The 27,168-nt window shown below is 51.5% G+C and overlaps 12 protein-coding genes across 12 annotated transcripts; 5 read left to right on the top strand and 7 right to left on the bottom strand.

The window, feature by feature from the left end:
- Nucleotides 1-459: 459 nt before the first annotated feature.
- J4E82_011336 (uncharacterized protein) lies at nucleotides 460-1,116 on the bottom strand (the record flags this gene model as incomplete). Its single annotated transcript, XM_051737544.1, has 3 exons — nucleotides 460-519; nucleotides 589-817; nucleotides 878-1,116. Coding segments are annotated over 3 exons (528 nt in total), but the record flags the coding sequence as incomplete, so codon positions are not given.
- Nucleotides 1,117-2,231: 1,115 nt separating this feature from the next.
- J4E82_011335 (uncharacterized protein) lies at nucleotides 2,232-3,155 on the bottom strand (the record flags this gene model as incomplete). Its single annotated transcript, XM_051737543.1, has 1 exon — nucleotides 2,232-3,155. The coding sequence occupies one exon, from the start codon at nucleotides 3,153-3,155 to the stop codon at nucleotides 2,232-2,234; it is 924 nt and encodes a 307-aa protein (XP_051582707.1).
- Nucleotides 3,156-3,501: 346 nt separating this feature from the next.
- J4E82_011334 (uncharacterized protein) lies at nucleotides 3,502-6,744 on the top strand (the record flags this gene model as incomplete). Its single annotated transcript, XM_051737542.1, has 4 exons — nucleotides 3,502-4,813; nucleotides 4,864-5,375; nucleotides 5,425-6,003; nucleotides 6,064-6,744. 4 exons carry the CDS (start codon nucleotides 3,502-3,504, stop codon nucleotides 6,742-6,744), a joined length of 3,084 nt encoding a protein of 1,027 aa, XP_051582706.1.
- A 378-nt stretch (nucleotides 6,745-7,122) lies between these two features.
- J4E82_011333 (uncharacterized protein) lies at nucleotides 7,123-9,306 on the bottom strand (the record flags this gene model as incomplete). The annotated part of the gene is made up of 1 exon (XM_051737541.1): nucleotides 7,123-9,306. One exon carries the CDS (start codon nucleotides 9,304-9,306, stop codon nucleotides 7,123-7,125), a length of 2,184 nt encoding a protein of 727 aa, XP_051582705.1.
- Nucleotides 9,307-10,009: 703 nt separating this feature from the next.
- J4E82_011332 (uncharacterized protein) lies at nucleotides 10,010-11,738 on the bottom strand (the record flags this gene model as incomplete). Its single annotated transcript, XM_051737540.1, has 4 exons — nucleotides 10,010-11,354; nucleotides 11,404-11,478; nucleotides 11,529-11,558; nucleotides 11,608-11,738. The coding sequence occupies 4 exons, from the start codon at nucleotides 11,736-11,738 to the stop codon at nucleotides 10,010-10,012; spliced, it is 1,581 nt and encodes a 526-aa protein (XP_051582704.1).
- Nucleotides 11,739-12,214: 476 nt separating this feature from the next.
- On the top strand, nucleotides 12,215-15,320 carry J4E82_011331 (uncharacterized protein; the record flags this gene model as incomplete). Its single annotated transcript, XM_051737539.1, has 4 exons — nucleotides 12,215-12,613; nucleotides 12,680-13,924; nucleotides 13,972-14,474; nucleotides 14,525-15,320. The coding sequence occupies 4 exons, from the start codon at nucleotides 12,215-12,217 to the stop codon at nucleotides 15,318-15,320; spliced, it is 2,943 nt and encodes a 980-aa protein (XP_051582703.1).
- Nucleotides 15,321-15,451: 131 nt separating this feature from the next.
- Nucleotides 15,452-16,270, bottom strand: J4E82_011330 (uncharacterized protein; the record flags this gene model as incomplete). Its single annotated transcript, XM_051737538.1, has 1 exon — nucleotides 15,452-16,270. One exon carries the CDS (start codon nucleotides 16,268-16,270, stop codon nucleotides 15,452-15,454), a length of 819 nt encoding a protein of 272 aa, XP_051582702.1.
- A 259-nt stretch (nucleotides 16,271-16,529) lies between these two features.
- Nucleotides 16,530-17,951, top strand: J4E82_011329 (uncharacterized protein; the record flags this gene model as incomplete). Its single annotated transcript, XM_051737537.1, has 2 exons — nucleotides 16,530-17,717; nucleotides 17,790-17,951. The coding sequence occupies 2 exons, from the start codon at nucleotides 16,530-16,532 to the stop codon at nucleotides 17,949-17,951; spliced, it is 1,350 nt and encodes a 449-aa protein (XP_051582701.1).
- Nucleotides 17,952-18,254: 303 nt separating this feature from the next.
- J4E82_011328 (uncharacterized protein) lies at nucleotides 18,255-20,040 on the bottom strand (the record flags this gene model as incomplete). The annotated part of the gene is made up of 3 exons (XM_051737536.1): nucleotides 18,255-18,344; nucleotides 18,412-19,851; nucleotides 19,918-20,040. 3 exons carry the CDS (start codon nucleotides 20,038-20,040, stop codon nucleotides 18,255-18,257), a joined length of 1,653 nt encoding a protein of 550 aa, XP_051582700.1.
- A 226-nt stretch (nucleotides 20,041-20,266) lies between these two features.
- IMP3 (Small subunit (SSU) processome component) lies at nucleotides 20,267-21,037 on the top strand (the record flags this gene model as incomplete). The annotated part of the gene is made up of 3 exons (XM_051737535.1): nucleotides 20,267-20,311; nucleotides 20,460-20,828; nucleotides 20,882-21,037. 3 exons carry the CDS (start codon nucleotides 20,267-20,269, stop codon nucleotides 21,035-21,037), a joined length of 570 nt encoding a protein of 189 aa, XP_051582699.1.
- A 730-nt stretch (nucleotides 21,038-21,767) lies between these two features.
- On the top strand, nucleotides 21,768-23,620 carry J4E82_011326 (uncharacterized protein; the record flags this gene model as incomplete). The annotated part of the gene is made up of 2 exons (XM_051737534.1): nucleotides 21,768-21,927; nucleotides 21,984-23,620. The coding sequence occupies 2 exons, from the start codon at nucleotides 21,768-21,770 to the stop codon at nucleotides 23,618-23,620; spliced, it is 1,797 nt and encodes a 598-aa protein (XP_051582698.1).
- Nucleotides 23,621-24,258: 638 nt separating this feature from the next.
- Nucleotides 24,259-26,448, bottom strand: J4E82_011325 (uncharacterized protein; the record flags this gene model as incomplete). The annotated part of the gene is made up of 5 exons (XM_051737533.1): nucleotides 24,259-25,044; nucleotides 25,104-25,335; nucleotides 25,391-25,688; nucleotides 25,742-25,946; nucleotides 26,002-26,448. 5 exons carry the CDS (start codon nucleotides 26,446-26,448, stop codon nucleotides 24,259-24,261), a joined length of 1,968 nt encoding a protein of 655 aa, XP_051582697.1.
- Nucleotides 26,449-27,168: the final 720 nt, after the last annotated feature.

The raw sequence follows: 27,168 nt of genomic DNA, 5'->3' as shown, positions 1-27,168 counted from the left end.
GAAAATGCAAAGGGTTAACTCAACATTATTCAGCCATTCCGCGTGTACTGCATCTTACGCATTCATTTAGGTCTGTGAGGGTAGATCGGACACTGATGATCTCCGTCTTTAGAAGAATCTTGGACTCCACGAAAGCCAGATTGCAATCGATGACGGCCCTTGCGAGGCTTTTGATCTGAAGCAGCGAATTTCCCTTGGGTAATTTTGAACCCGAGAAGAAAAGCCGTGCAATCTTCTCTTCCATATCGAAGACGCTATGCCATCTGTGTGGATAGCCGATGAATATCTAAGTCGCGGTTCGTTAGCCAAGTACCATAAGATTGACTGACTTCAAGGGGTTGAATACAATCGATTTAGTGGACTCGGCGATGTCGGCATATCCTGGATCCATGACGGATTGATACAAAGCCTAGAAGCAGTCATTTGGCTGACACTTTCCATGTGAAGGGCATTTGTTACTTGTTTGACGATCGTGCCTCCGATATCATGGCAAACGAAGACGATCGGGCGGAACAAATCCTACAAGGAGATCATCAATAAGTGCGCGCCTGCATCTCTCCTCCTCCCCCTCACACAAGAGGTATATACCTTGTCTTTTGCATTCCTTGCCTCTGCAACCGTACGCAGTAACTTTGATGCCTCCTTAGTGATGCCCTCTTTCGAGAGCGTCTTGAAAGCATTGTAACCATAATTCATCAAGCGGAAGCCCAGATTGAACTCGAATTCCTTCAGTCCACGGACTGTCTCTCGTTTCGATTCATCCCGCGCTTGCCAAGTTGTCTCACGGTGGCCGTGAAGACCGTGGATGGTGACAACGCTGCATGGTCAGAACATGGATATGCGCCCATGATGCACAAGCCTCGCCAGATTGACCTACTCGAATTCGTTCGCAAACATATGATTATCCTTGCCCTGAAGCCCATAGTCGCCGCTGCTTCCTTCCTCCTCTGCGACAACCGGATCAATCACATCTGCAACGCTGCTCCGCAACCCGTTGGCATCGGTGCCTGGCGCGAGGTCAGCATCTTCAGCAGGAGACGTGTCGTGCTCGTCGCTTGTCGATGATGATGACGTTGCCGAAGAATGGTCATCATTGTCTGATGCGATACTTGACATTTTCTCCCCGATCCGAATCCCGCGCGCAGAATGGGAGTCGGTCCAACAGGCGTGATCGTTCTGGAAATCGCAACAGCAAAGCGCGAAGCGAGGGGCTGATGTGCTATGCGCCTTCAAGCTCAACTTTCATCACATGGTAGCAGTCATGCGTGCAGCGTGCAGCACAGCCGCATTCACACCAGTGGAACCCTGTCTATATCTAGTCATACCTAGGCGGGGGCCGTTGGGGGCGGAAACTCGTTGGGTGTGAGCGTTTCGGTAGGTGTATCGTGTGTATTGCTATCTATGCTATATGCTGACATACATGAGATGACCGGGGCACGCCATTCGTAGGCTTAGCCTGCCAAGGCTAGTCATGTGACATTTGGGGCTGAAACCCGACAGCATGTGATGCCTATGCAGAATCTAGCTGAACCCACAGCACCCCCAGGTCCTTCAAATTCGGCCGACAGCTGAAATACCTGTTCGTACCCTTAGGATTGCGCTGCGAGTATGTACAGTGTAGGCAACGACCTTGGATTCGAAATCGTGCGAGAAAGTGGTCGCGTAAGCGATTAATATGTAATTTAGCATCCACCCCCACTTTGAACGCGTAGAGAGGGCATGGAGTTATCATCTAGTGGGTGATACAAAGAAGTCTGCACCTGCCGGCACATCTCAATCTGGTTACTGCTGACGCCCCAAGCTGTGGCTGCTGGCAACATCCCCACTTTCAGTACGACATATGCTCCATACACCGATTTGGGATCTCTGGCCTGCTTTCGATTGCATGAAGCTTGCATGTTCATGTCCGGATCTCCACAGCTACCGCTAAATCACACAAGTGGTACATGGGAACCGCCGCGGCTGCAAGTGTTGTATGTAGCTATCCCAGTGCTATCAAGGATGAGAAAAAAGGTAAGGATTATGTCAGATATGCTCATAACCCAAATCATAATCCAAACTACAACCCAGTTGTGCGTGATCATCCTAGAAGTAGGAAACCCAAACAATGCTACTCATGTATGTACAGGATCGAGAAAGATTCATTTGATACAGTCAACATATTTTTGCAACCTTCAAACTTTGGTAAAGTCATATCTAGTATTTACATTGGATCTGCGCGTGAATCTATTCTAGATATGCTTTACTGCAGAGTCAAACACGGTTTGGAAAGTCACGCCCGAGATACTGTCCAGGTCCACAGATTCAAGTGCGGTGACATCGTACGTCTGCAATTTGTTGGTAGGAGGCAGCTGTGGATCAAAGAGCAGAGGATCATCTTTCGGTCGTACCCCAAACAGCCTTTGAAAGCTCTTCTCCATAGAACTTTTAGGATCAACCTTGGCTTCTATCTTGAAATTGCAGCGAAACCGCTCCTCGTCCTGCCTTTTCAACAAGATTGCCGTACGCATCGTTGATGGTACCCCAGTCTTGGTGGTACTATTCTCAATAAGTGACCACGATGCGCTGTCCGCGTTCCCATAAGTCTTTCCTAAAAGATCAATTGAACCAATCACTTTTGTCGCATCAGTAGTTTCTCTGTTGACGCTGCATTCCCAGCCCAATTCCGCCCCCAACTCTATACCAACAAGCGGAGGTGCCCCCAAACTGACGCCCGCCATGGTTGTCTTCTCTTCCGTCTGTGTCGTCTGAACCATAACCATACTATCGTAGGGTGCGATCCGAAACACTTCGGGCTCGGGGCCACCGGGTTGCTCAGGTGCAAACTGGAGGGTGATGTTCACTGCCAAAATGCGCCTTGCTGTCTTGCGGCTGTCGAACCTGAAGTTGAGAACTATAATTGTCGCAAATTCGTTGGCATCGGGGCTCACGAGGCCGTGAATCACGTCCAGACAGGTGCAGCGGATGTCCAGTGCCCCTTTACGCTCGGTAACATTGGTACGTTGGTAAGGCGCTGACGGATCGTTTCTGGTGCGAAATGAGCTGCCTTCGTCGCCGCCAGGATTCAGCATAATATCAAAAACGTCGTCGTCGTCGTCGTCATCCTCGTACTCCTCTTCTATTTGCACGAGGTCGTTGTTGGAAACTTCTGCCATGGTCGCGTCAAGATGCTTATGGAAACCAAGGCTGCCTCGGGAAGGAATACATGTCGTTTCTCAGGCGCACCCATGAATTATAATATAACTATACTTAGAAAGGAAGCTGTGCTGTGTGGGGGCCATTTCTTAGTCACGAGCCCTACCACACCAATCATCCCCCATTTCAAGGATTGCCCCGCCGCTAAAGCGTGAACACAATTATGGCAGCCGTTTTGCCTGCTGCCTGCATCGGGCCAAGCTCTGCAGTGCGCCATCGAATGTGTGCATGCGCTGATTTCCCAGCCCATCTGCTTTCCGGTAGGACAACAAAACTTCGTTCATACCAGACTGTATCCTGCCCGTCATGGAAAGCACACGCCTACAAGAACCTGATGAAATGGAAATAGCGAATGGACATGATACTGATAAGGCTGCCGAAAGCGAGACCGACAAGGAGGGGGACTCCAGTGAGTCGGGAAGTGAGGATGAAGAAGAGCACGAACAAGACATCAAAGTCCAATTCGAGCACATCATCGCCGGCTTCAGGGAGGGCAAGCTGAACACCAAAACCATCACCAGCAACCAGGACGAATACAACTACCTTGACCAAAGGACAAACGACCATAATCCGAGGAATCTTCTGCACATGATTGTAGAGGCAGGAAAGGACAGCGCGAGTGCGCTGAAGCCGCTTGTGGAACATGTGATCAAGCAGCATTGTCACCTCATGAAAGAAACGGACAGTGCTGGCACCACGCCGCTGCAGGCGGCCATCATAGGCGGCATCACTAAACTTGTGGAGTATATGTGCGATGCCTATAATGCCAAGGGGGATATCGATGTCGTTCTGGCGCTTGTGGACTCAAAGAATAACAACTGCCTTCACAAAGCCATGCTCAGCAAGCACAAATATGCGCGCAGAATTGCCCTCAAGCTCATCAAACGAGTACGCAATACCAAGACGCTGGAAGCCCAGAATAACGAATTCAGAACCCCGCTTCACATTGCCGTCGAGTGGGAGCGCTGCACAGAATCGCAAATGGACGTCGTGCGCGCACTAGTGAAGGCTTGCGACGCTGCTCTGAACGTCAATGTAGGCGCCGACATCGAGCCGTGTCGGCTATCAGTGTATCGATACCACGAGAAGACGAGACAAGCAGCGAAGAAGGCTGAAGCTGGGGCTAAAGACACAAGAGAAGAGCGCAGCGGTAACAGATCGAGCGACAAGACAGTAACCAGCAGCCGAAACGCAAAGGAAAGTTCTAAAAGTGTACCAGGAGGGCAACAGGTGCCAAAAGCCCCAGATCAGGTCCGTCCAGTCCCAACGCATCAGCTCAATCGCTCCAAGGAACAGCCACAGAGCAGACACAAGGATTCAGCGGCTGAGCAGCAGGATCTTCTAATGAAAGGGATTCAGCGCCAGCCTTCACGGCTCGATACGACCGCTGCAAGAACTGCCCATGTGGATGAATCTAAGCCAGGTGGGAAATTATCTGTGGCGATGTCGCCTGCCGTGTCCAAGGCACCGGCCTCGGGTACTAACAAGACATCGAAACATAGAGAAGTGGTCACAGAGACGACGGCAAATGCAATTCGAGACTTCTTGAAGCTGTATTACATGGGAACCCAAGAAGATCACGAAAGTATTGTTTCATTTCTTTACGGGCCAGTTCAAGGTAAGTCGATCAACAGCAGAGAGCATTGAGTGAGACTAAAGGCGCGACAGAAAAGGAGTTGTACTGGTCATTGGCCGATGGGCCTCCCAACATTTCATTGCAGAGGCTGCAGAAGATGAGTTACGTCAACTTCGAAGATACTCTCAAATACGTGTTGCTTCCCAACATCCGCATAGACAAACCTCCAGCTGCGGTTTCCAAATTTCTCTCAAGGTCTACTGCCAAGGATACAGGCAAAGGTCGAGATGACTACACGGTTATTTTTGAGTGGCTTCGTAACAAGGGCGTAAAGCGAATCTTCAATCTATATATCGACGATAGCGAACAGCCGGCTCACAGTGATGAGACCATTGAAAAAGCTCTCCAGGGAATTGAGGTGCTCAAGGTTTGGGATTGGCAGAGAACGGATCTCAGCTCCGAGGTCATAGCAAAAGCTGCCCCGAATGTCAGTCAAGTCAACCTCTACTGGGGTGGAAACAATGCTGTCCTGCGCAGCTGGAGTGAGTCAGAGGGCCTCAACCAACTAAGAAAGCTTGACACAGTCGTGCTGTATGCGACTCAGGTGCGCATGTTCCGAGTCTAGAAAGGTTCAAACACTGACTAGGATGCAGGGTTTGGAGACACGAGCGAGAGAGAAACGAAACTTGGATGCATTTTGCGCAAGACTGAAGTACAACAGAAGCCTGCTCATCGAAAGCATCGAAAGCAAGCAATTCAACGATTCCAAGAACCAAGAACCACTCCCACCAACAATCAAAGTCCAGCGAGATGCATCTCCTTTGAAGAAGACGGAACTCGGGGAGGGACTAACGGCCGCACAAGAGCAACAAAAGGATCAACATAAGTGGCTAACGTGCATGGATGAGTTCGCAACCTTCATTCAGAACGTCGATCTGGATACTTCGCGCTTGAATGGGGTTGAGCCGAGGCCAATCGTGGTAGCTCTTATCGACGACGGGTTAGACATCAACGAACAATCAGTAGTCGACAAAGTGATTGGAGGCCGCAGCTTCCGCAACCAAAACAATCTTAACGCGCCATACTGGGCAACTAGTGGCTTTCATGGCACCGTCATGGCAAGCCTGATCTGCAGGGTTTGTCCCATGGTCCAGCTTTACGTTCTTCGGCTCGATGAGTACAGTGCCAAAGAGCAAGGGAAACGGCAAATCACGGCTAAGAGCGCCGAAAAGGTACGTTCAACGCCCGTGAGCATATTCCATTGCACTGATTAACTAATCCCCGTCTCAAAGGCCGTGCGCGCAGCTATCGACCGAGGTGTAGACATCATCTCTATGTCGTGGACAATCGAGAAGACGGTTGACAACGAAGCCGACATCAGAAAGCTCGAACTTTCTCTGGACGAAGCGGCTAAGAAGAACATCCTTCTCTTCTGTTCTGCCAACGACCAGGCTACCGACGCCAATGGGAGCCATCCAGCCGCCAACCCAACACGCTTCAAGATCGGTGCCGCGACAGCATGGGGCACCGCCTGGCGCTGGACTCGGGCCTCTCATGTCGACTTCATCTTCCCTGGCGACCGGGTCATCAAAGACCGGCCTGGCAATGTGCCATTTGAGAAGTGCAGCCTAGTCAGCGGCTCGAGCGTCGCGACAGCCTTGGCGGCAGGTTTGGCTGCTTTGGTACTATATTGCGTACAGTTCTCGGTCTATCATCGCAATGCGACGAATCAGCAAGGCAAGGGCGTTACGTTGGAAGATTTCCAAGCTATGAAAACGCGTGATCGCATGGCGGAAGCGTTTCATGCAATCTATACCACCAGGGACAGCGATAATAAGTATATTGAGGTTTGGAATACTTTCGAGACAGCACCAAGAGAAGGGGAGGGTAAGGACAAGGATACTAAACGTGAGATTATCGTGACCGTGGCGAACAAACTGATTTCTAGAAGGAAATTAGTTTTTAGGTCTTGAAAGCTACTCTATCTTTAGTCTTCAAAGATGCATTTGTGTAGGAAAAATCCGGAACTTATTAAGAGTACAAAGTACAAGAGATAGCTAAAACAACAATAATGCGAAGCGCTGCACTGCCTGCCTACTATATTGGCCAACGTAGCGACCACAACGGCACAGCTGATGCACAACGAACGTATCACCATTCATACAACGATCACAATTTTGGAGCGCAGACGGCCAAAATGGCAAACAACACAACCATGGGAGATTTGACGGACAAATTTCGAAAAGCTCATCTATTTAGTGCATCCCATGAGTTCCTTTCTTACACTGGGAATTGCCTCACCAACCGCCAGTTTTTTCACTTCGCATTGTGATGTCTTTGCTAACAAGCATTCATCCTAGGCGAATCACTTCCACATTCCACTTGCATTTTCCTGAAACGTATGACGTTTTAGGAGAGGGAATCATCATTCCTCTTTTCCACATGGTAAGCCAGCCCCCAGATTTGTCGTCGGGAGTTTCCACCCCATCCATCGCTTCTCCATTCATGATGTCGAAGATGTAGGTGGGGGAGGCGACAAGAAAGTATGGCATAGCTCGTCGAAGTACCATAGGTGTTGGACAGCCGAACAATATCCATATCTCGTCACCAGGTCTTATCAAGGCCTTTCCTTCCGTAATAGCAAGAGTGATGGAAGGCGCGCTTTTAGGAGTAACGATAGGAGATATCGATGCTAAACGTCCTGAGAATAAAGTCTTATGCACCAACTGAATGAAATGTCCGAAGCGCTCGGTTTGGTCCACCATCCTCCCAACTGCAGCGGATTCCTTTTCAAGGTCGAGCCAGCGAAGACATGAGGGACGAAGATGACGGAACTTTCGCAGAGCCAGAAGTACAAATCTCAACTCCCTCTGCGAATGCTTGTATACTTTCGTCGCATATGGAAACAGGTCGGCAATGCGAATTCCAGGAGTGACGAAAGAGTAATCAAGCAAGATGCCTGTGTAGAGAATAGCTTCGCTTTCGCTAAAATAGTCGCGGGCTATGCGAAGCTCAGCCATAGCTGGACCAGTAAGAGTGGATGCAAGCTTTTTGATATCGCCATAGTGACACATTGGGGACTTTACAACTGTAATGAATAGGCTTGACAATACTGAGAAGGGGGTTGAGGAGTTATCGGTAGTTGAGAGCGTTCGATCGACCGTAGCATACTTGAAGCCCCTAGCGTGTAGAATACCATCTTCCATGTCGGCTTGGAAAGGCGTACTGTACATGGGTAAGTCTCCCGCAGCATGGAAGGCGCTCAAGAAGTATTCCGCGTTTCCTGGAGAGCTCCAATTCGGGGCCCACGAAGGCAAGTCCTGGATATCATCGTTCGAGTTAATGGAAGTTTTGGCCATGGCTAAGAATAGGAGGCTATTGCATTCGAATGGCAGTAGCCAAGCGACTCGATGATACAGTTCGGCAACAGTTTGGCTGTAATCCGCCTCGGCACCATCGTCATCGTAGTCGATGACTAGGTTTAGAACGGCTCTCACCCGGTCTCTTGGATCCGTTAACTTTAGGGCCTGTGACTGCCGTAGCATACCCAACAGATAGATTGGGTTGGTGCTCAGGTGTGAACTCATTTTCCTAGGATCAAGCTTCCATTTAACCTTTGGTATCAGAAGAGTAAAATCCGGCTTGAGAGTAAGTGGATCGACCGGCACCTTGCTCTTCGTCATCGCCCGCCAACAAGCTAAATTCCGCGAAGGGGCCTTGATCGTCGACTCTAGCGGTCTAAACAGGCCCCATGGATCATCATTATCAAATGGGCCCTTACCACCAGTCAACTTGCGGAAAACCTGAAGTTGAAGTGCCATTAAACAGTTTCCGGGGATGGTCACCCCACGGCAGTAAAATACCAATTCTGGTGCGAAGACAAGCTCCTGTTGTATCCAGAGCCTATCCCAATAATCATTCTGAAGAAGCGGGAGAAGGACTTTCCAGTACTCGGGATCATCGCCCAGCTGATCGTCGTTGTCTTGTAGTCGAAGAGTGAAGAGCTTTTGAACAACGGGATCCTCAAGAGAGAGTTCTACATCAATCCAAACTCTCACAGTACTGGCTCGAGAGTAGACCTCTTTCATCAGATGAATCTGGTTCCCTTTCTCCTCATCATCCCGTTGGTTGATGCATACGGCGTCTGCCCAAAGATAGCGTGCACTGCCCCGCAGGCGCACATGTCTCAGAGCGTTCTCGAGCGATCTAGTCACGGGAAATGGTTTATTGTCGAGAAACATGCTTCCCGTAAGTGATGAGTCTCCCCACATATACGAAAGTGCGTCGTACTTTGGATTGCTTTCGATTCTCTTAATACGCGATCGGCAACGTAGAGGATCACCGAATGAGCCGGGAAGAAGTTTGAGGATTCGAATATCGCCGGTCGTCACCATGTGATAGTTCGCAATTGAACCGGTGAGGAAAAGAGCATCGGCAGGTGCATCTTTCGGAGGGAACGATCCATCGTTTTTGTATATGCGTCGTATACCTTTTCTCAAAGGTGTATAGTTGTAATTTCCAGTACCTTGACCCATCTTGAGAAATTCCTGATGATGTCGACTTTCGGTTTTCTTTTGATTGCGACGTTGAACTGTTGGAAGGAAAAATAGCAGTATGTGGAGTTGGGCATCATTATACAGAGAAAAGGCACTGCACTGCCTACCTACCAGATTGGCCAACACAGCGACCCCCGCGGCACAGTTGAGGCACGGCAGTGGGCATTGGACGAAAGGTTCCCAGTTGCTGTCGAGGTGCTGACCGGAATATGCACAGCCACCCGCCAATAGCCATTAACGTACAACCGCTTGCGATTCGGTAGCCAGGCGCCGACAGCATCTTAAATTATTGTTGTGAGATGGCTACATATTTGTTGCATCATCTGTGTTACACAAATACTGCATTAGACAGGCGTTTGTAGGTGTATGTGGACTAAAGTTTGTTTGGAGTGAAAGTACCCCTCCAACGTTCCTTCTCGGGGGTTACCTCAACCCAGGGATATTATTAGTCAGAAAGTGGAAAGTATCATCCTCTATCGATTGACATGAGCTGATCAATTTCTGAGTGTAATCTCAATCTTGAAAAGTATAACTCATATTATAGACCCGATTTGCGCTAGCACACTCTCTATGTCCTGGTGATGGTGGTATCTCATTGCAAATTACACGTTACTGCTTATTCCCATTCGCTGTCTTCATGCAGAACAACCAAATCCAAAACATCTCCATAACCCAGCTCAACTCAACTAACAGCAGCACTCGTCGCAACAGGCGCATTTAACAAGCCTGCACTCGCCTCGTTCTCCAGACTGATCTTCATCTCCAGCCAAGAGTAAAAGTTCGGACTCTTGCAAAAAGTCTCGTACAGTCCATCCCTGGCGCGATGGCGTTGAATAGGCCCAGAGCCGCGAAACTTGACACTCGTACCGTGTTTGCTTACGCTGCTCATGAGATCTGGTACATGGAAGCTGGCATATCTGTTGTTGCCGCCTGGCGTCACTATGTTAGACGTTGCGAGGTATCGGTTGATGGGCGATATGAACTGTGCGGTAAGGTCTGCGAAATGGCGACGGATGATAGGACCGAGTTCGCGGGTTTGATCGCCGAGTTTGAGCAGAGTTTCGATCTGCGATACGACAGTCGGGTCTGATTTGAGGAAGCGTTTAGAGGGAGTGTGGACTTCAATACCGCCGCCGGGGAGGTCTAGAAGTGCGTTGCGACTTGATTTGTGGTGGAGCGAGTGATGGCGACGTGTTGGAACTGGGCCGTCAAAGTTCTGGAGATAGAGGATGTGTGGCCGGGCTTTGTGGCTGGCTTCTGCTGCTGCGACGATGCGTTTCAACAGGAAAGGGTTGGTGATGCCGATGACAAATGAGGTTGGGGTTCCACCGTCGATGCCGATGCTTTTGAAGTTGGCTTGCATGGTCATGTAGGGTTTGACCACACCTGCGTATGGCACGGGGCAAATGAGATCGACCAGCGACGAGACGGCTTCGCTCGCCAGTTGTGGTGACTTTGCGATGACGATGACGCTTTCGCAGAGTATCAGCTTCTCGTACAGTACGTAAAGGTCGGTGATGCAGGGCATATAGTGCATGATGTTGTCCCAGGAGCCGATAGGTTCATAGGCGTAGATGGACAAGGGTATATCTGAGATTAGTGGCGTGGGCCCTGGGAGTCCTTGCAGGGGGAAGGCACGATGTGGTGCAATGTCCAAAGTCAGTGTGGTGCCCATGAATGGGAGATGGTGACGTCCCAGAGCTGGAGGCTCCCATGTGTTCATCTGCGAGTGTGCAGATTCTATAGTTGTCGGATCGCTGAGATGTCCCGACTCTGTCATCTTTTGCAAGATGCGATGATGGAAGGAAGTGAAGTTGTGGTGTGAGATCAGAACAAGAGTTCTCTGGTTGAAGCTTCTCTTCATGGTATCATCGAACTCTTGGCGGAAGATACACGAGCCGTAAAAGGTGTCAGCGCTGCCATGAGGGGCATTCGGCGAACTTAGTTTGATGTCAGGCGAATTGTTGGTAATGGCGAAGTCGTAAGAGAGATCCTCGGCTGTCTCTGTGTTCTGTTGCTCAGGGAAGCTAGACGCGTCTTAGATTGGCACGACACAGGACTGGCTGATTCAGGTACCTGTTGAAGCATATAGCACTCAAGTCGGCCGTCGTAAAGGGCACATCTGGTGGGTACAGTATCTCGATTTCTGGGCTACCAAACTCAATACATTTCTCATAGACATGACACTAGCAATTACCTACCCGATATCGACATTGAAGTTGCAGACGATACTGCTGCCGTAAGCACTCGCCACTCAGGGCAGAGACATGCAGGACTTACAAAGCCACAGCCCAGTGCTTGAAGCCGCCAGTCGCGATGGGCGAGACTTTTGGTTCCTTTAGTTTTTCCATGTCTTCCTCTCGCTGGGAGCGACGGTGAGGCTTCAGAAACTTATTCTTAAACCTGTCCATGGACCAGCTTGTGGCACCTGACAGGTGCAGGTGAACTGCGAGTGAGGTGAGGCGGCGACGGGCAAGGGCGTTGGCCAGAGCGAGCGAGTGACTTGGACAGACTAAGCGCCTAGCGGCAAGGGGAGCTGCCAATCGTCATGACAGCTGTGGTCGTGAGGAAGGGCAGTTGTGCGTCGTCGAGACATGTTGAGATGGGCGTGGGGAGTTTGTTTTGGGACATGTCTCGTCTATCGGCGGGTTCTAGTGGGCAGGGATGGGGGCGCTTGTGTAGGTGTACGATGACGTGCGGGCCCGGCTCGCATGCATGGTTCGCTCGGCTGCTGCTGGCTGTATCGTGAGCGAGCAAACACCAACATACGCGACCACCGACCCCGACCCCGACCCTGACCCCGCAGCAAAGCATAGAGCGCAAGATGCGACAAGCTGCCTGCTGCACCATGTAGATTTGTCCCCCACATGTAGAGTTGTCCCCCACCATGGACGTCAACATCACCAAAGCCCTCAATGACAAGCTCTACGACAAGCGCAAGAGCGGCGCGCTCGAACTCGAGGGCCTCATCCGGGACGCTCTCGCCGCCCAGGACCACGACAGGATAGCCCGCATCGTGCACCAGCTCTGCCACGAGTACGCCTATGCGGTTCACCAGCCCCACGCCCGCAACGGCGGTCTCATCGGACTCGCGGCTGCCTCGATAGCCCTGGGCCCAGAAGTCGCCCGCTATCTCGAGGAGATCGTGCCCCCCGTCCTGGCCTGCTTCGGCGACCAAGATGCGCGTGTCAGGTACTATGCATGCGAGAGCATGTACAACATCGCAAAGGTGGCCAAGGGCGAGATACTCGTCTACTTCAACCACGTCTTTGACGCGCTCTGCAAGGTGAGGACATGGCTACCGCACAAACTCCCCTCGTGAGACCAGGCTAACACGGCCCGGACCGTCCAGATGGCTGCAGATTCAGAGCTCTCTGTCAAGAACGGGGCAGAACTATTGGATCGCCTGATCAAAGACATCGTCTCAGAGTCAGCCGCCAGCTACGTCTCTGTGCTACACGACACACCCGATCAGGACGACCCCGAAGACGAACCCCACCCGTTCGCCTTCAACCTCGAACGCTTCCTGCCCCTCCTCGAAGAGCGCATCAACGTCCTGAACCCCTTCACGCGCTCTTTCCTCGTGGCATGGATCACCCTGCTCGACTCCATACCCGATCTCGAGCTCATCGCCCACCTCCCACGCTTCCTCGGCGGCCTCTTCAAGTTTCTGAGCGACAGCAACCAGGATGTATACACCATGACGCAGCAGGCGCTAGACCGATTTCTTGCTGAGATCAAGAAGATTGCACGCATCAAGAAGGGTATAGCCGACAGCAAAGGGGGCAACGAGAAACTAGAACGCAGGCACTCTACGGGTAGCATCCATAGTGGAAGCGAAGCGACAGACAGCACGCCCCTCGAGCTCGACAATTCCATCGACGAGAAGGGCGATGCAAGTGGAGAGAGTGCTTCTGTCTCCGGCGACAGTGGAAGGTCTGTCAACGGAGACGGAAACTGGATACCTGGCCAGGACGTGCACGTCGACCATCCCAAGATTCTTGAGATCCTGGTTGACTTTTTGGTTCCCCCACCAGACACGGAAGAAGAGCAGACTGAGATACTGCTGACAGCACTCCGCTGGATTGACAACTTCTTCGACATATGCCCAGAAGACATCATGCCGTTTGTCCCAAGTCTCTTGTCCCACGTCCTGCCACGAATGTCACATGAAGTCGACACCGTTCGCAAGGCTGCAGTCAAGGTTAACGCTTCGTTGATGGACTATATCCTGTCATTGTCTGATGACAACCGCCCCCGCGACGGTGCTGCAGGTGGACAAATCCAGCTACCTCCTTCCCTATCTGAGCTAGGCAAAGAGCTCACTGGAACACAGCGGCGAGATTCTAATCTATCTGGCCGATTGCTCAAGGCAGTCATTCGAGATCAAGCCAACAAGGCTGAATCGCCCGATGGCAAGGGCACACGCTCCCCCACACCAGCAGAAGAAAGAGGCACATCGCCGCGTCCAATACCAGAGCTGGACTACCAAGCTGCTGTTAGTGCTCTGACCCTGCAGTTTCTAAATGAACACGAGGCCACTCGCGTTGCGGCCATAGCATGGCTGATAATGCTGCACAGGATGGCACCTGGCAGAGTAAGTACAGGCTTTTCGGTAACAAAGTCATTGCTGACAATCTGCAGATACTGACAGTGGACGACGGTACCTTTCCTGCGCTGCTCAAGACCCTTTCTGATCCTTCGGATGCTGTGGTCACGCGTGACCTGCTACTTCTGTCACAAATATCCCTGCACAGCGACGATACGTACTTTACTTCCTTCATGGTCAATCTCCTGAAGCTGTTCTGTACGGACCGCCGACTTCTTGAGACCCGTGGCAATCTCATCATCAGGCAGCTCTGCATAACACTGAGCGCAGAGCGCATATATCGCACCATGGCTGATTGTCTTGCGAAAGATGAGGATGTCGAATTTGCTAGCATCATGGTCCAGAATCTCAACAACAATCTGATCACTGCACCAGAGCTCGCCGATTTACGAAGACGACTCAGGAATCTAGACAATAAGGACGGACAATCTTTCTTCGTCATTTTGTTTAAAGCGTGGTGCAACAATGCTGTGGCCACCTTCTCACTGTGTCTTCTTGCCCAAGCTTATGAGCAAGCATACCACTTGCTCCAGGTTTTGTATGTTTGGCCCTGTGAAATTATATAGGACAGCCTGCTAACCCTACCAGTGCGGATCTTGAGATGACAGTCAACATGCTCATACAAATCGACAAGCTCGTTCAGCTCTTAGAATCTCCCGTCTTCACATGTAAGATCTTCGACTCTTCAAACCCAAGTATTCCCGCTAACAGTACTGGCCTAGACCTTCGAATGCAACTCCTCGAGCCGGAACGGTACCCGCATCTCTACAAGTGCATGTACGGTCTGCTCATGCTACTGCCTCAATCATCGGCTTTTGCAGCGCTTAAGAACCGCCTCAACAGCGTCTCGGCCATCGGCTACCTGCACATTGCGCCGCAACGCAGCAGCTCGACGTATGTTCACCCTTCCTCCTCCTCTCCTACTTTAAACCACTTGCGGCAAAAAAGCTCAGAAGTTGGCTCGAACAGCAGTAGTAGCAGCGGTATTCCGTCGTCTGGGGGACCCAGTGCTTCGACATTCGAACGCCCAGGCCGGTTGAAACCCAGAGATGGTCTGGGTGGACCGGAAGCGGGTGGCAGCGTGAAGTGGACAGAGTTGCTGGAGAGATTCAAGCAAACGCAGGAAAAAGCCAGGCGTAGTCAGCGGATGGCCAGCATGGGTGAAGAGGAAGAGGTGCAGGAGAAGATGGGACCGACTGCCCCTACGCCACCTATACCACCCAAACCTGCAGGACTAAGGCCTGGTAGTCCGGCGGGCGCCATGAGGCCACCTCCCGCGCCTGTGCCGCCAGGTCCAGCGCAGGGGCATAAGCCCAGGTCCAGTCTAAGTAACCTGGGGCGATTTGCTGGGGGTGTAGCCGGAAGACGAAAGGACAAGAAGTAAGACTCGATAGTCGTTTCTAGCTTTGTGATTTATGCGTTGGCGTAAGTGGACACAACTGCATTGTGGGCGTTGTCTGGGAGCAGTAATGATGGGTATTTTTCCAAGCATGACTGGCGTAATCTGATCCATCTTCAGCGATGTTTACCCTTCCTGAACCTAATCCCATCCCCGTCTTTCTCCTTCCATGCCGTTGTGTCACCCTCTTTTCCGTCTTCGTCGCCCAAGACCCAAGTTTTGACAATCTCCTTGATCTCGGGCTTCTTCTTCTCCACCCTCTTTGCCTCGCGCACCTTTCTCACGTAACCACTGTAGACAGCCACTTCTGCAACTGCAATGCCCAACGACCCTCCCATGCTCAGTCCCAATCTACTTCCCACACTCCAGTGTCGCGCTGCAACCCAGATGAAGACCGCAACACAGACTATCGAAATAAGGATATTTATGATCAAAATGATCTGGCGGTGCACTTCTTCATAGGAGAGGTCGTCTTCTTCACTGGTGGTTTGCGTTGCCCCAAGTGAAAAGGGCTCTGGGGCACGAGGGGAACGCTGGGAGAAGGACTCGCGTGTTGGTGGGGGATGCAGCATGCGCTCATAAGAGAGGGCTTCTTGCTCAGCGCGGAGACGGGCCATCAGGGCGAGGTATTCGGGTGTCTGGGTAGGTTTGGGAGGAGGGGGCGGGATGTAGACTGTTGTGTTGGCGAGGAGGGCGGCGAGGGTTAGGGGTGTGGTTTCTTGGTCGTCCTCTGTGTCTTGAGTATCCTTGGAGACATGGCTCTTGAGCAGCTTGGATAGGTCGATCAACTGGCTGTGGGAGATGGGATTCCCAACTTTGGGTTCTGCCAGCGCAGGCGAGTCGGCGTGCTGGAGTTTTGCGTATCCGTCGGCGGATAGGTGTTTGGCTTTTGCGACTGCCCGGACGATGCCGGGAGTCATAGTAAGCAGGACCATTTTGGATTATCGTGTGTTGTAAGAAACGCTGTCACCTTGTCACCAGGCACGCGGGTGAGCAGACGCGACAGGGATATGCGGAACCCAGGGAAGCTAGCGCTCCGAACGTCATGGATATTTTGACTTGGTCAAATCTAGCCGATAGCTGCGGGCGAATGTCCACCACCACCCTCTTTGCACGCCCCAAAGACGCTGATACAGCCCCTCAATTGCACCCTCTCTTTCTTTTTGCCGAGACAATTTTGAGCTAGACCCTTCGATGACGAGCCGAACACCCCGGCTTGCGACCTCTGTCGCGCGACAGCAAACTTCCTTCTCTCTATCGCGCCGCTCCACATGTCCCAACCGCTCAATACACACCCATAATGCGACGACACCGACGCTCCACCACCCTTCACGGCGGCGGAACCAGTCCTCGTGGGCTGCCGCCGTCAACGTAGCGCAAAATGTCATGTCTTCGCCGCCACCAGATGCGCCCATCAAGATGGACCCTTTCCAAACCGTTGCCCGCGAAATGAAGTTTCTCACTGGAAATATTCGACAATTACTCGGCTCGGGCCACCCGACCCTCGACACAGTCGCCAAGTACTACACACAGAGTGAGGGGAAATATGTACGGCCCATGTTGGTATTGCTTATGAGCAGGGCCACGGCACTTACGCCGCGGGGTTCAAGAGGAGGCATGGGCATCGGGGCCCAGAGCGCCGATATTTCGATAACCAACCCCCGGATCCTGGCAGACGAGAATCCAGATCAGAGTCCCATTAGCAGTATACGACACGACTCGGCGTATACCGCTGAAGACAGCGACATCCTCCCGTCCCAACGCCGCTTAGCAGAAATCACCGAACTCATCCACACAGCCAGTCTCCTCCACGACGATGTCATCGACCACTCCGTCTCCCGCCGCTCCGCGCCCTCGGCCAACATTGAGTTTGGCAACAAAATGGCCGTTCTAGCAGGCGACTTCTTGCTCGGAAGAGCGTCCGTTGCGCTGGCCCGACTCCGCGATCCAGAGGTCACGGAACTTTTGGCTACCGTCATTGCAAATCTGGTCGAGGGCGAATTCATGCAGCTCAAGAACACGGCGCGGGATGAGAAGAATCCTTCGTGGACCGAAGACACAGTCACTTACTACCTGCAAAAAACATACCTTAAGTCTGCGTCGCTCATTTCTAAAAGTTGTCGCGCTGCCGCTATTCTGGGAGGTTCGTCCCCAGAGGTCGTCGAGGCGGCGTATCTGTACGGCAAGAACCTTGGTCTGGCGTTCCAACTTGTGGACGATATGCTGGATTACACTGTTAGTGAGGCTGAGTTGGGTAAGCCGGCTGGTGCAGATTTGGAACTCGGACTTGCGACGGCGCCGTTGTTGTTTGCATGGAAGGATGACCAGAGTTTGGGCAAATTGGTTGGAAGGAAGTTCTCGCAGCAGGGCGATGTTCAACGGGTGAGTAAACAGAGTCGTAATTAAGATTTGGGGAGAGAGAGTGGGTTCAGGCTGACATTTACGTGACCACAGGCTCGCGAAATCGTTTCCCAAAGCACAGGGTTAGAACAAACCCGCGCTCTAGCACAAGACTACGTCGACAAGGCCATCGACGCTATATCCTTCTTCCCCGAGAGCGAGGCGAAAACTGGTCTCATCGAAATGTGCACCAAGGTCATGAAGAGGAGGAAATGAGCGAATCTTTGACGCAAAAACAACACATCGGGAATGAGGCCACAAAAGTGATTTCAACGCTTTAGATCTTCGCAGAGAAACCTGTACGAATATCATTTGGTGTATACGGCACGACCACTTACAATACGAGGAGCGTGGTTTTGGGATCTACATGTAGGAAGTCATGTTCATGTGTCGATACGGCAGTACGATGAGTACTTGCATGTCCACTGGTCCATGCTATGTCTGGCGGAGAAACTCTACTTCTGTATATATACATGTTTACGAAATACTAGACAAGTACGACCCAGTCGTCGGAAGCGTTTAGATGTCATCCTCAAACGGCCGCACGACTTGTCCCTTTTCTTGGAGGTGGTCCTTGACTTGCTTGACTGTGTATTCGCCTCGGTGGAACTAGAAAAGTCGTCAGTATCTTGGGTACACCTATGCTGTGTGTGTTTTTTTTTTCCAGTGTACTCACCATTCCAGCGCCCAACGCAGCATCAGTCTTTGTCTTTGCAAAGACGTCTTCGAAATGGCCTGGGTGTCCCGCGCCACTGCTTGCGATGACAGGAATCTTGATCGCGTTCTTGACATCGTTGATGAGCTCAGTGTCAAATCCACTGTTACTTCCATCTTTGTCTATGCAGTTTAGCAGAATCTCTCCAGCGCCCATGGCTTCTACTGCAGTGACGAGTTGTCGGACGTCAAAGTCGCGGCCCTCGCGCCCGCCCTTGATGGTGCATTGGTACCAGCAGTACTCCTCGCCATTGGGTCCAGGAGTCGAGGTCTTGATAGTGTGGTGGGGTGTGGCGTCTGGTGAGGAGACGTATACGCGTTTTGGATCTACGCTGATGACGACAGCTTGGTTGCCGTATGCAGAGGAGATGGCTTCTATGGCAGTGGTACCTGCTAGCTTGCTACCTCGCGCGTAGTATTCCTCGGCTGCGGTCACGGCATCAGAGCCTATGCTTACTTTGTCGGCGCCAGACTTGAAGTACATGGTTGCAATGTCCAAGGCGGAGATCTTGGTTCCGTCTGTGTCTACTGTATCGCGTATGCCTCCGCCTATTGTCAGGGGAACGAAGACTGTCTCACTGGTTCGGCGCAGGATTTCGAGCATAGGTGTGTCGGCTACGGGGCAGTTACGGAAGGATGTGATGTTCAGGAAGGTGACTTCGTCGGCGCCTTGTTCGTAGTATTTCTTGGCCATTTCGACAGGTTTACCCAGGTTGCGCACTGCATTCCCGGCTCCCTCCTTCTCGCGGACGTCGTATTGGTCACCTTTTGTCACTACGAGATCGCCCTGGTCGTTTGTCCGTACGTCAAGACACGCGATGACGCGTCGTGTCAGTCCTTCTTTCGTCTCAGCCGCCGATGGCTTCTCTGGGAGTTTCTGCCACATATTTCCTTCTAAGAAGGCCTTCAGTACGCGTAGGCCGGCAGCACCACTTTTCTCAGGGTGAAACTGCGTGGCGAAGACGTTCCCCTTGGCTACTGCACCAACGAATTCCTCGTCACCGTATCGTGCGGTTGCGACGGTCCAGCCTTCCTTCTCCAACTTGCCCTCCTCGTATGGCACAGCGTATGTGTGGACATAGTAGTACTTGGAAGTCGGTCGCAGTCCGTATAATGAGTCATCCGTGACTCCGCCGGTGCGCGATGTGTTTGCGCTGTTCCATCCGATGTGGGGTACGCTCTTGTCTGTGTCTTTGAACTTGCGTAGTCGCCCAGGAATAACACCTAGACCTTTGACCTGGGGATCTTCCTCTGAGCTCTCAAACAAGGCCTGTATGCCCACACATATTCCCATGAACGGTTTCCCTGACTTGATGTGTTCGCGAATCGGGTCGGCGTAGCCAGCTTTCTCCAGCTGGGAGAGACAGTGTCCGAAATGGCCGACGCCAGGAATGATAAGTTTCTACGGGCGATGCTGTATCAGCATTTGTCAATTGATGCGCGTTTCTTCGTGGCAAGGTTGTAGTACCTCGGCGGAGGGGACGTCGGCGGGCGTCTTGACCCATTCGACGGTGTAGCCAACCTTCTCGATGGCATTGACGAGAGAGCGGACGTTGCCCGCGACGTAGTCGAGTAGGTGAACAGTCGGCATGGCTGGACAGGTGAGTAGAGGAATGAGTGTAAGAGTGTTGGACTCGAACAGTCACAGGAAATTTGGATGCACCCCGCCGTCATTGGAGGGGCAGTCATAGCGCTAGCCGCTAGTGCCCGCGGACCCCTGTCAAATAATTCTTTGGCTTCATCGTCTCGCGACAGATGCGCGAAGAAACAACCACCACCTCTATCACGTACCGAAACCCCATACCCGCAACGCCAACATGGTGCGAAAGCTAAAGCATCATGAGCAGAAGCTCTTGAAGAAGGTACGGACCGCCTGTTGCTCGCCGCTGCTGTAGCGCATCGCCGTCTGAATACGCCATTCTCTTCACTGTCAATGGCGACATGTCGAGCGCATCAGACGCCTGAAAAGATGTTTGATACTAGTTCCATGATACTGACATGTTTTTGTAGGTCGACTTCAACACGTACAAAAGCGACAATGATCACCGGGAAGCAGCCGTCATGCGTCGCTACGCAATCCAAGGACGCGACGATTACCGAAAATACAATCAGCTCGCCGGATCCCTGCGACAACTTGCCCATCGCGTAGCCGCTCTCGATCCGTCCGACCCCTTCCGTCACAAGCAGGAGGACTTGATCTTGGAGAAGTTGTTCTCCATGGGTCTGCTCGGTACCGGTGGTGGCGGCCGTGGAAAACTCTCAGACGTTGAACACAAGCTTACGGTGTCGGCATTTGCACGGAGGAGGTTACCGGTTGTCATGACTAGGCTACGCATGGCAGATCATGTACAGTCTGCTGTCACACTCGTCGAGCAAGGAGTAAGATCACAGTCGGCTCTCAATCAGGAACTTGGTCACTAACACATTCACAGCATGTCAGAGTCGGTACGGATGTCGTCACGGACCCGGCCTACCTTGTCACAAGGAACATGGAAGATTTTGTCACCTGGGTCGATTCCTCCAAGATCAAGCGCAACATTATGAAGTACCGCGACAAGCTGGACGACTTCGAACTCGAGGCGCTATAAGCTCTGACATCTCTTTCATTGGGTGGCGTTAATAAATGCAGCATTTGAAGGCGTTTCGAAATACTCGCGATATCCGGTCATGACACAAATTGATTTTTTTCTCGCTATTGAATTCGTTCTTTCGGGTTTCTCGTATACTATCAAGTCAGGTTAATGCACGACTCACTTTACAAGGGCGGATGAAGTGCTCCAAGCATTCCATCGCAAAGCTGATGAACCGCGAAACTCTCGCACCACAAATGAAATGTTGGGAAAACCGCGCGGTGACATCGGTTACACTACAACAACGGCAGCCATCAAATTCCCCGCGCGATCTCTTTTCGATGGTTGCACAGCAGGACAACGATAGCCATCCTCGAGTGGACTGGAAACAGGCATTGGCTATCCTTTTCCGACTGGAGAAGCGCTAACCAATGAGATCTTCCAGATTACGCCACACAGCATGCTGTTCTTTACCGTGACCGGCAATGACGGTGCTCTCGCTTATTCTGTAGTAAAGGACCAAAGCATACCCGAATGTGAATCGCTTACTGGTGCATAAGTGGCATGTCGCTATCTCCATGCGTGAGTGGGGCGATTTGGGGTTAATCCTGGGGTAGCGAGCGGGTCATAGCAACCAACGGACGTAACGGATGGTGAGGGTGGTATTTAGGATGCCGCTGATCCTTCAAGCTCAGTGTTGGAGATTTTCGAATAGTCCCGTCCAGATCTTCCTTCACCTTGCTTCACCATGGCCGCAAAAGGGGAGAACGAGTCCTCGGCGGCATACATCGAAGCGCTCGACGACAGCACGAACACATCTGATCAAGACGACCGTTTCTCCAGCAATGACGCCAACGAGCAAATCGTCCGTCATTTACAGACCACCGGTGAAGATGTGGGCTTGACTTGTGCGTATCTTGACTGACACACGCCTTCTACACCCACCATATCTAACACAGTGTAGTTCGCACATTGATGGCCGCTGTATCAATGGCCATGTGCTACAACGCCTATTTGTTCACTCTCCTCATCCCGCCAGCCATCCTTACGTACATCAATGCCGAACTTGGTCCAGATCCCAGATATACATGGATTACGATATCATGGAACCTCGGCGGCGCCATGTTCGTCACCGTCGGTGGACGACTCTCCGATATATTCGGCCGACGATGGTTTTTCATTGCGGGAGCTGTGATCCTCATCATTGGCAGCATTGTTTCAGCAACGGGACAAAGCATCAACCAAATGATCGCCGGTGGTGCTTTGTTCGGCTGCGGCTCCGGATTCCTGGAGATGGCGTTTGGTGCGGTGCAAGAGATTGTACCGAGCAAATATCGACATGTTACCATCGGGTTATTCGACGCTGCTTCGATCATATCACAAATCATGCCGTTAGTCAGCTGGGTCATCATCAAGCAGACGGGTAATTGGCGCATCTGCTACTACGTCATGATAGGTTTCCAGACCATCAATCTTGCCCTACTCGTCTTCTTCTACCATCCGCCGTCATGGAAAGAGAAGAGGGCTGAACATGGAAAGTCGGCTGGACAGCTTTTGCGAGAGTTTGACTGGTTGGGGTTATTTCTGTTCCTGGCTGGCTGTACCTTGTTCATCGTTGGGGTGAGCTGGGGGGGATCCGTGGCTCCGTGGGTTTCTGCGACGGTTCTCGCACCCATCATCATCGGACTGGTGACGTTGATTGGATTGGGATTCTATGAAGCCTACTATACCCAAGCCGCGCCCTTGTTTCCGCCACGTCTCTTCAGAGCCCTCCGTCACTTCACTGTTCCAATGCTCGTCATGGCCATAGGTGGAATGCAATACTACTCCAACGCAACGCTCTGGCCTCGCCTTTCCCAGCTCATCTACGCTAGCGATGAAATCTCCAAAGGCCTGTACGCTGAGGTCCTACCTCTAGGAACCATCATCGGCGGCATCATTGTAGCTTTCAGTAAGATTATCGGTCATCAGCGTTGGGTCATCATGTTCGCCGTCGCTTTACAAACAGCCTGTGTAGGCGCTATGTCCACCTCCACAATGGACAATCCCGCCAAGTCAATCGTTCTGACAGTCATCATTTCGACATGTACCTCTGTCAATCTTCTCAACGGCATGGTTCTGGTAGGCTTCGGTATCGTGTACCAAGAAGATATCGGCACTGCTGCAGGTCTAGCAGGAACTTCCCGTCTCCTCGCTGGCGCGGTAGCCACTGCCATCTTCGGTAATGTCACGAATAACAAGTATGGGGATGTTCTACCTGAGCGCGTTCGTGCTAATCTCGCTCCGTTTAATCTTTCGGCGGATGTTGTCACTAGATTGATTGTCGCTGCGAAGGCGAACACTGCGGCTGGGTACGCGACTATTCCTGGTATCACCCCTGCTATTCGTGCTGCCGCGAGCTTGGGAAATAAGCAAGCGTATCTTGAAGGCGCACACTTGTCGTATCTGGTAGCACTGCCGTTTGGGCTGCTGGGTGTGGTGGCCGCGTTCTTCATTCCGTCGGTGGATAAGAGGAAATACACCAACAAGACCGTTGCGGTGCAGAAACAAGATAGAAGGGTTTTGCAGGAGAAGAAGATTGCGGAAACTGGAGGGCTATGAGTTTAATCGCTTCTCGAAGTTCTTTCTATCACGGATTCACGTTGTACATGCATTGTCACCAATAAATCTTTTCTCATTCAGCTTACCTTTACCTAGTATGTTGATGTGTTAAGGGTGAAGGCTCAACACGTGTTTGCTGTGTTTAAGCACTCACCTGTCAGACCCTCGCATAGGTATCGATTTGTACGCTCTACACGCTGGCAAAAACAAAAACATACAACAGCGGGGATTCGCTAGTGGTCACCCACCTAACTACTAATCCGCCGGTACACTGCTTGTATATGGCTGAGCGGACGGGAAGCCTAATTTTCAGTGTCCTATGGTCGTATGTGAAAGAACATGTCATTTTTGAATTACTTAACGCCTACTGAGTCTCGAATCCTGAACGTTTTGGCCCTCGAATGGCCAAATTGACACTCTGGGTAGAATCTCGGAAGTAGGGTGCTTGCACAGGGGAACAATGAAGGATGTTCCATTCTTCGATTGATATCATGAACGATCAGGGTATAACGAACTTGCTAAGTATGAGGAGAGAATTACTCATCAAATTACATCGACAGACCACACCATTACATCAAGCCGTGAAGATGTTCAAGGGGGTAGCATCCCGGCTTTACAGGCTTGCCTCGAGAAGATGTTCACATCTTGGTCACCTCGTCCTTCTCTACAATGTTCTTGTCTTCCACTGCACCAACTCCACCGCCACCACCAATAGGTTCATTTACGTAGTCAGCACGGGAGCCTGTCTCATGGAATTCGAAAAGCGGCTCCATTGGCGCAACATCCTGACGTAGAATGTGTTTCTTCAAGTACCATGGCAACTTCTTAGTGTAGTAGGCCGAGAACTGGCGGTTGCCCACGTCGAAAACAGTATCCAGTTCTTCCAGAGTAAGAGCCTTGGTCTCTGGCAGGAAGAAGTAGGCGTAGACGAAACCAAAGAAGTTCCAAGCTGCATACCAACAGAATGCACCAGTCGGTGTGAAGGCAGCGCTGAGGGCGGGCCAGGTAAGGGAAAGTATGAAGTTGAATCCCCAACATGTTGCAGTGGCGAAAGACATTCCAACATCGCGTAGGTGAAGCGGGAATGCTTCGGCCGAGTATGTGAAGGGCACTGGACCTTCGCCAGGCGAGTAGACAGCCATGAATGTGTAGATAGCAGCGGCGATCGAACCAAGACGTTGCTGACTTGGTGTGTTATCGGGGTTCTCAGGTAGGTAGAAGGATAATCCGCACCAGAGAAGACAAAGACCCATAAGAGGAAATGTGGTGAGTAGTAGATTCCTTCGTCCAAAGGTATCAATCGTATAGATTGCCGGAATCGCGAAAAGGAAATTCGTTATGCCAGTACCCATCGACGTAAGCAAAGCCTCAGATGTCGTGAAGCCAGCTTCCTTGAAAATCGCGGTACTATAGTAGGCGATGACCTGTCAATACTGTCAGCGACGGATGGATAGACTCGAATCTGACAGCGCATAGTACGTACGTTGACTCCGCAGAACTGTTGCATGAACATAACAAAGAAAGCACTCTGTGCGGCGCGACGATTGCGACGGACAGTGAAGAATTCTTTGAAAGCATTCCTGCCTTCTCGCTCGGCGGTTTCAATCTCGAGAAGCTTGTACGCGTAGTACATATCGCGTGCAGCCTGTATCTTGTGCTTACGCAGTCGGCAAAGTGCCTGGAAAGCTTTATCGAACTTGCCCTTCTCCATGTACCTTCGACTGTCGTTAGCTCATAATCGAGCTGTTTCAATACAGGCTCGTGACTTACCAGCGCGGTGATTCTGGGCAAAAGTATACTTGGACGCAGACAATCATTGGAGGAATACTGGTGGAGGCCAACATCCACCTCCATGGAGAGGTTGGTCCGCCAATAATCGTTACATTCTGGAATGCAACGGAAACGATGAAACCGAGCATGATTCCGAATGCCGTCCACATCTGCCACATCATGGTAAGGGCTCCACGAATAGTCTTGGGCGCAGATTCGGCTGCGTAGACGGGAGTTGTCGATGACTTTGCGCCAACCGCGAAACCGAGCATGAAGCGCGCCACGAGGAGATTTGGCCCTAGGTCAAAGGTCAATCTTGGGTTCTGGTGTAGCTAGGAAAACATTACTCACAGCTATCGGCAGCTGCCATCCAGATACCGGTAATGAAGGAAATGATACAGGAGATGAAGATGGTACCACGACGTCCGAAATACTTATTAAGAGGCGCATTGGACCAGCAACCGATGAGACAAGAGCAGAGATACGGGGCTCCATTAAGCAGACCTCGAAGCCAGACTTGGTCCTCTCCGATGCTGAATTCCTCAAAGTAGAATTCCTGTTCAATCGTTAGTATTATAAGACTATGGCATGGAAGCAATAAAGCGACGAACCTGAGCGCCGTTGACGGCTGTTTGGTCCATACCCTGTACGATGGCAGAGCCAGCACAGAGTACAACCAAGAAGTACAGCATTTTAGGCTGAGACCATCGATGGTTGATCTCATGCCGTAATAAATCTTTCTCTTCTGTCGATAGTTGATCGACATATTCGAAGCCATCGTCTCTTTGCCCTACACGAGCGATGAGCGCGCCCTTGCGAAACGCGTCCTGGTCCGCTTGCAGGCCCTTTTCAACACACCACGCGTCTACATCGGCTATGACCTGTTCCTCGCTAAGACCTGCCAATGGATTTCGAAGCTTCGCGGCAACGGAAGCTTGTCGGTGCTGACCAGGTCCGGTATGTTCGTGGTGATGTGTAGTACCAAGGTCGGACTTGCTGCTACCTGACGATGAGAAGGCAGGCTCTGTAGCCTCAATGTCGGGTTTGCGACCAGACATGGTGATGGCTAGAACCAGATATCGAATCTAGGTTGGAACTCCTGGATCAAGTGGAGATACTCGACCGCAAAGTGGATGAGTTGAGAGACACACGATCATACACCTGCAAACCAAGAGGGTCTTGTTATATAGGATCCCGGGGGCACAGCTCACACCCACTTTTCTCTCCATAAAGAGCGGGTCAGGTTTTACTCTGGGGTGACAGTCCCCATGGATTCTCCACACCATCCTGCGCGTTTGGCGCATGTAACTGTACATCGAGATCAGGCACGGGGCGGCCGTACCAAGACATGGAGTTGTGTGTTTATCCAACAAGACATCTCTGGGACTATGTCATTGTGGGCACAGGCAGGTATTGGCTTCTCGGCGGAAGCTAGAATTATACTTGGCAATGGAGCGCAACAAGGGCTTCGGGGCGGCCAAGAAAGCACGTGAAGTCTCGTCGTTGCTCGCCTAAAGGCTGTGGAGTACTCCGACCAATTGGAACTTCGTCGGCAAACTGTCAAGGAAACACCGTTGCGATGAACGATTACGACGCCGTGAGAAGACCTTGGCGTCAAGCGGAATCCGCACTTGGCAGGGTGCATCTTTACCATAAGCTAGCTGACCGGGATGTTGATCACCCGGGGATGTTGATCACTCACAAATCTCAGCACTCCCACACAAAACACGTGTTTATTTTCTTAACGTAGCTATAATTGCCACTCCGTACACATAGAC

This window comes from Alternaria postmessia (assembly GCF_024291825.1).
Source record: "Alternaria postmessia strain BMP 2775 chromosome Unknown scaffold_186, whole genome shotgun sequence".
NCBI classification, from domain to species: domain Eukaryota; kingdom Fungi; phylum Ascomycota; class Dothideomycetes; order Pleosporales; family Pleosporaceae; genus Alternaria; species Alternaria postmessia.
Note: the sequence above shows the minus strand (reverse complement) of the source record. Positions and strands in the feature narration are given on the sequence as shown.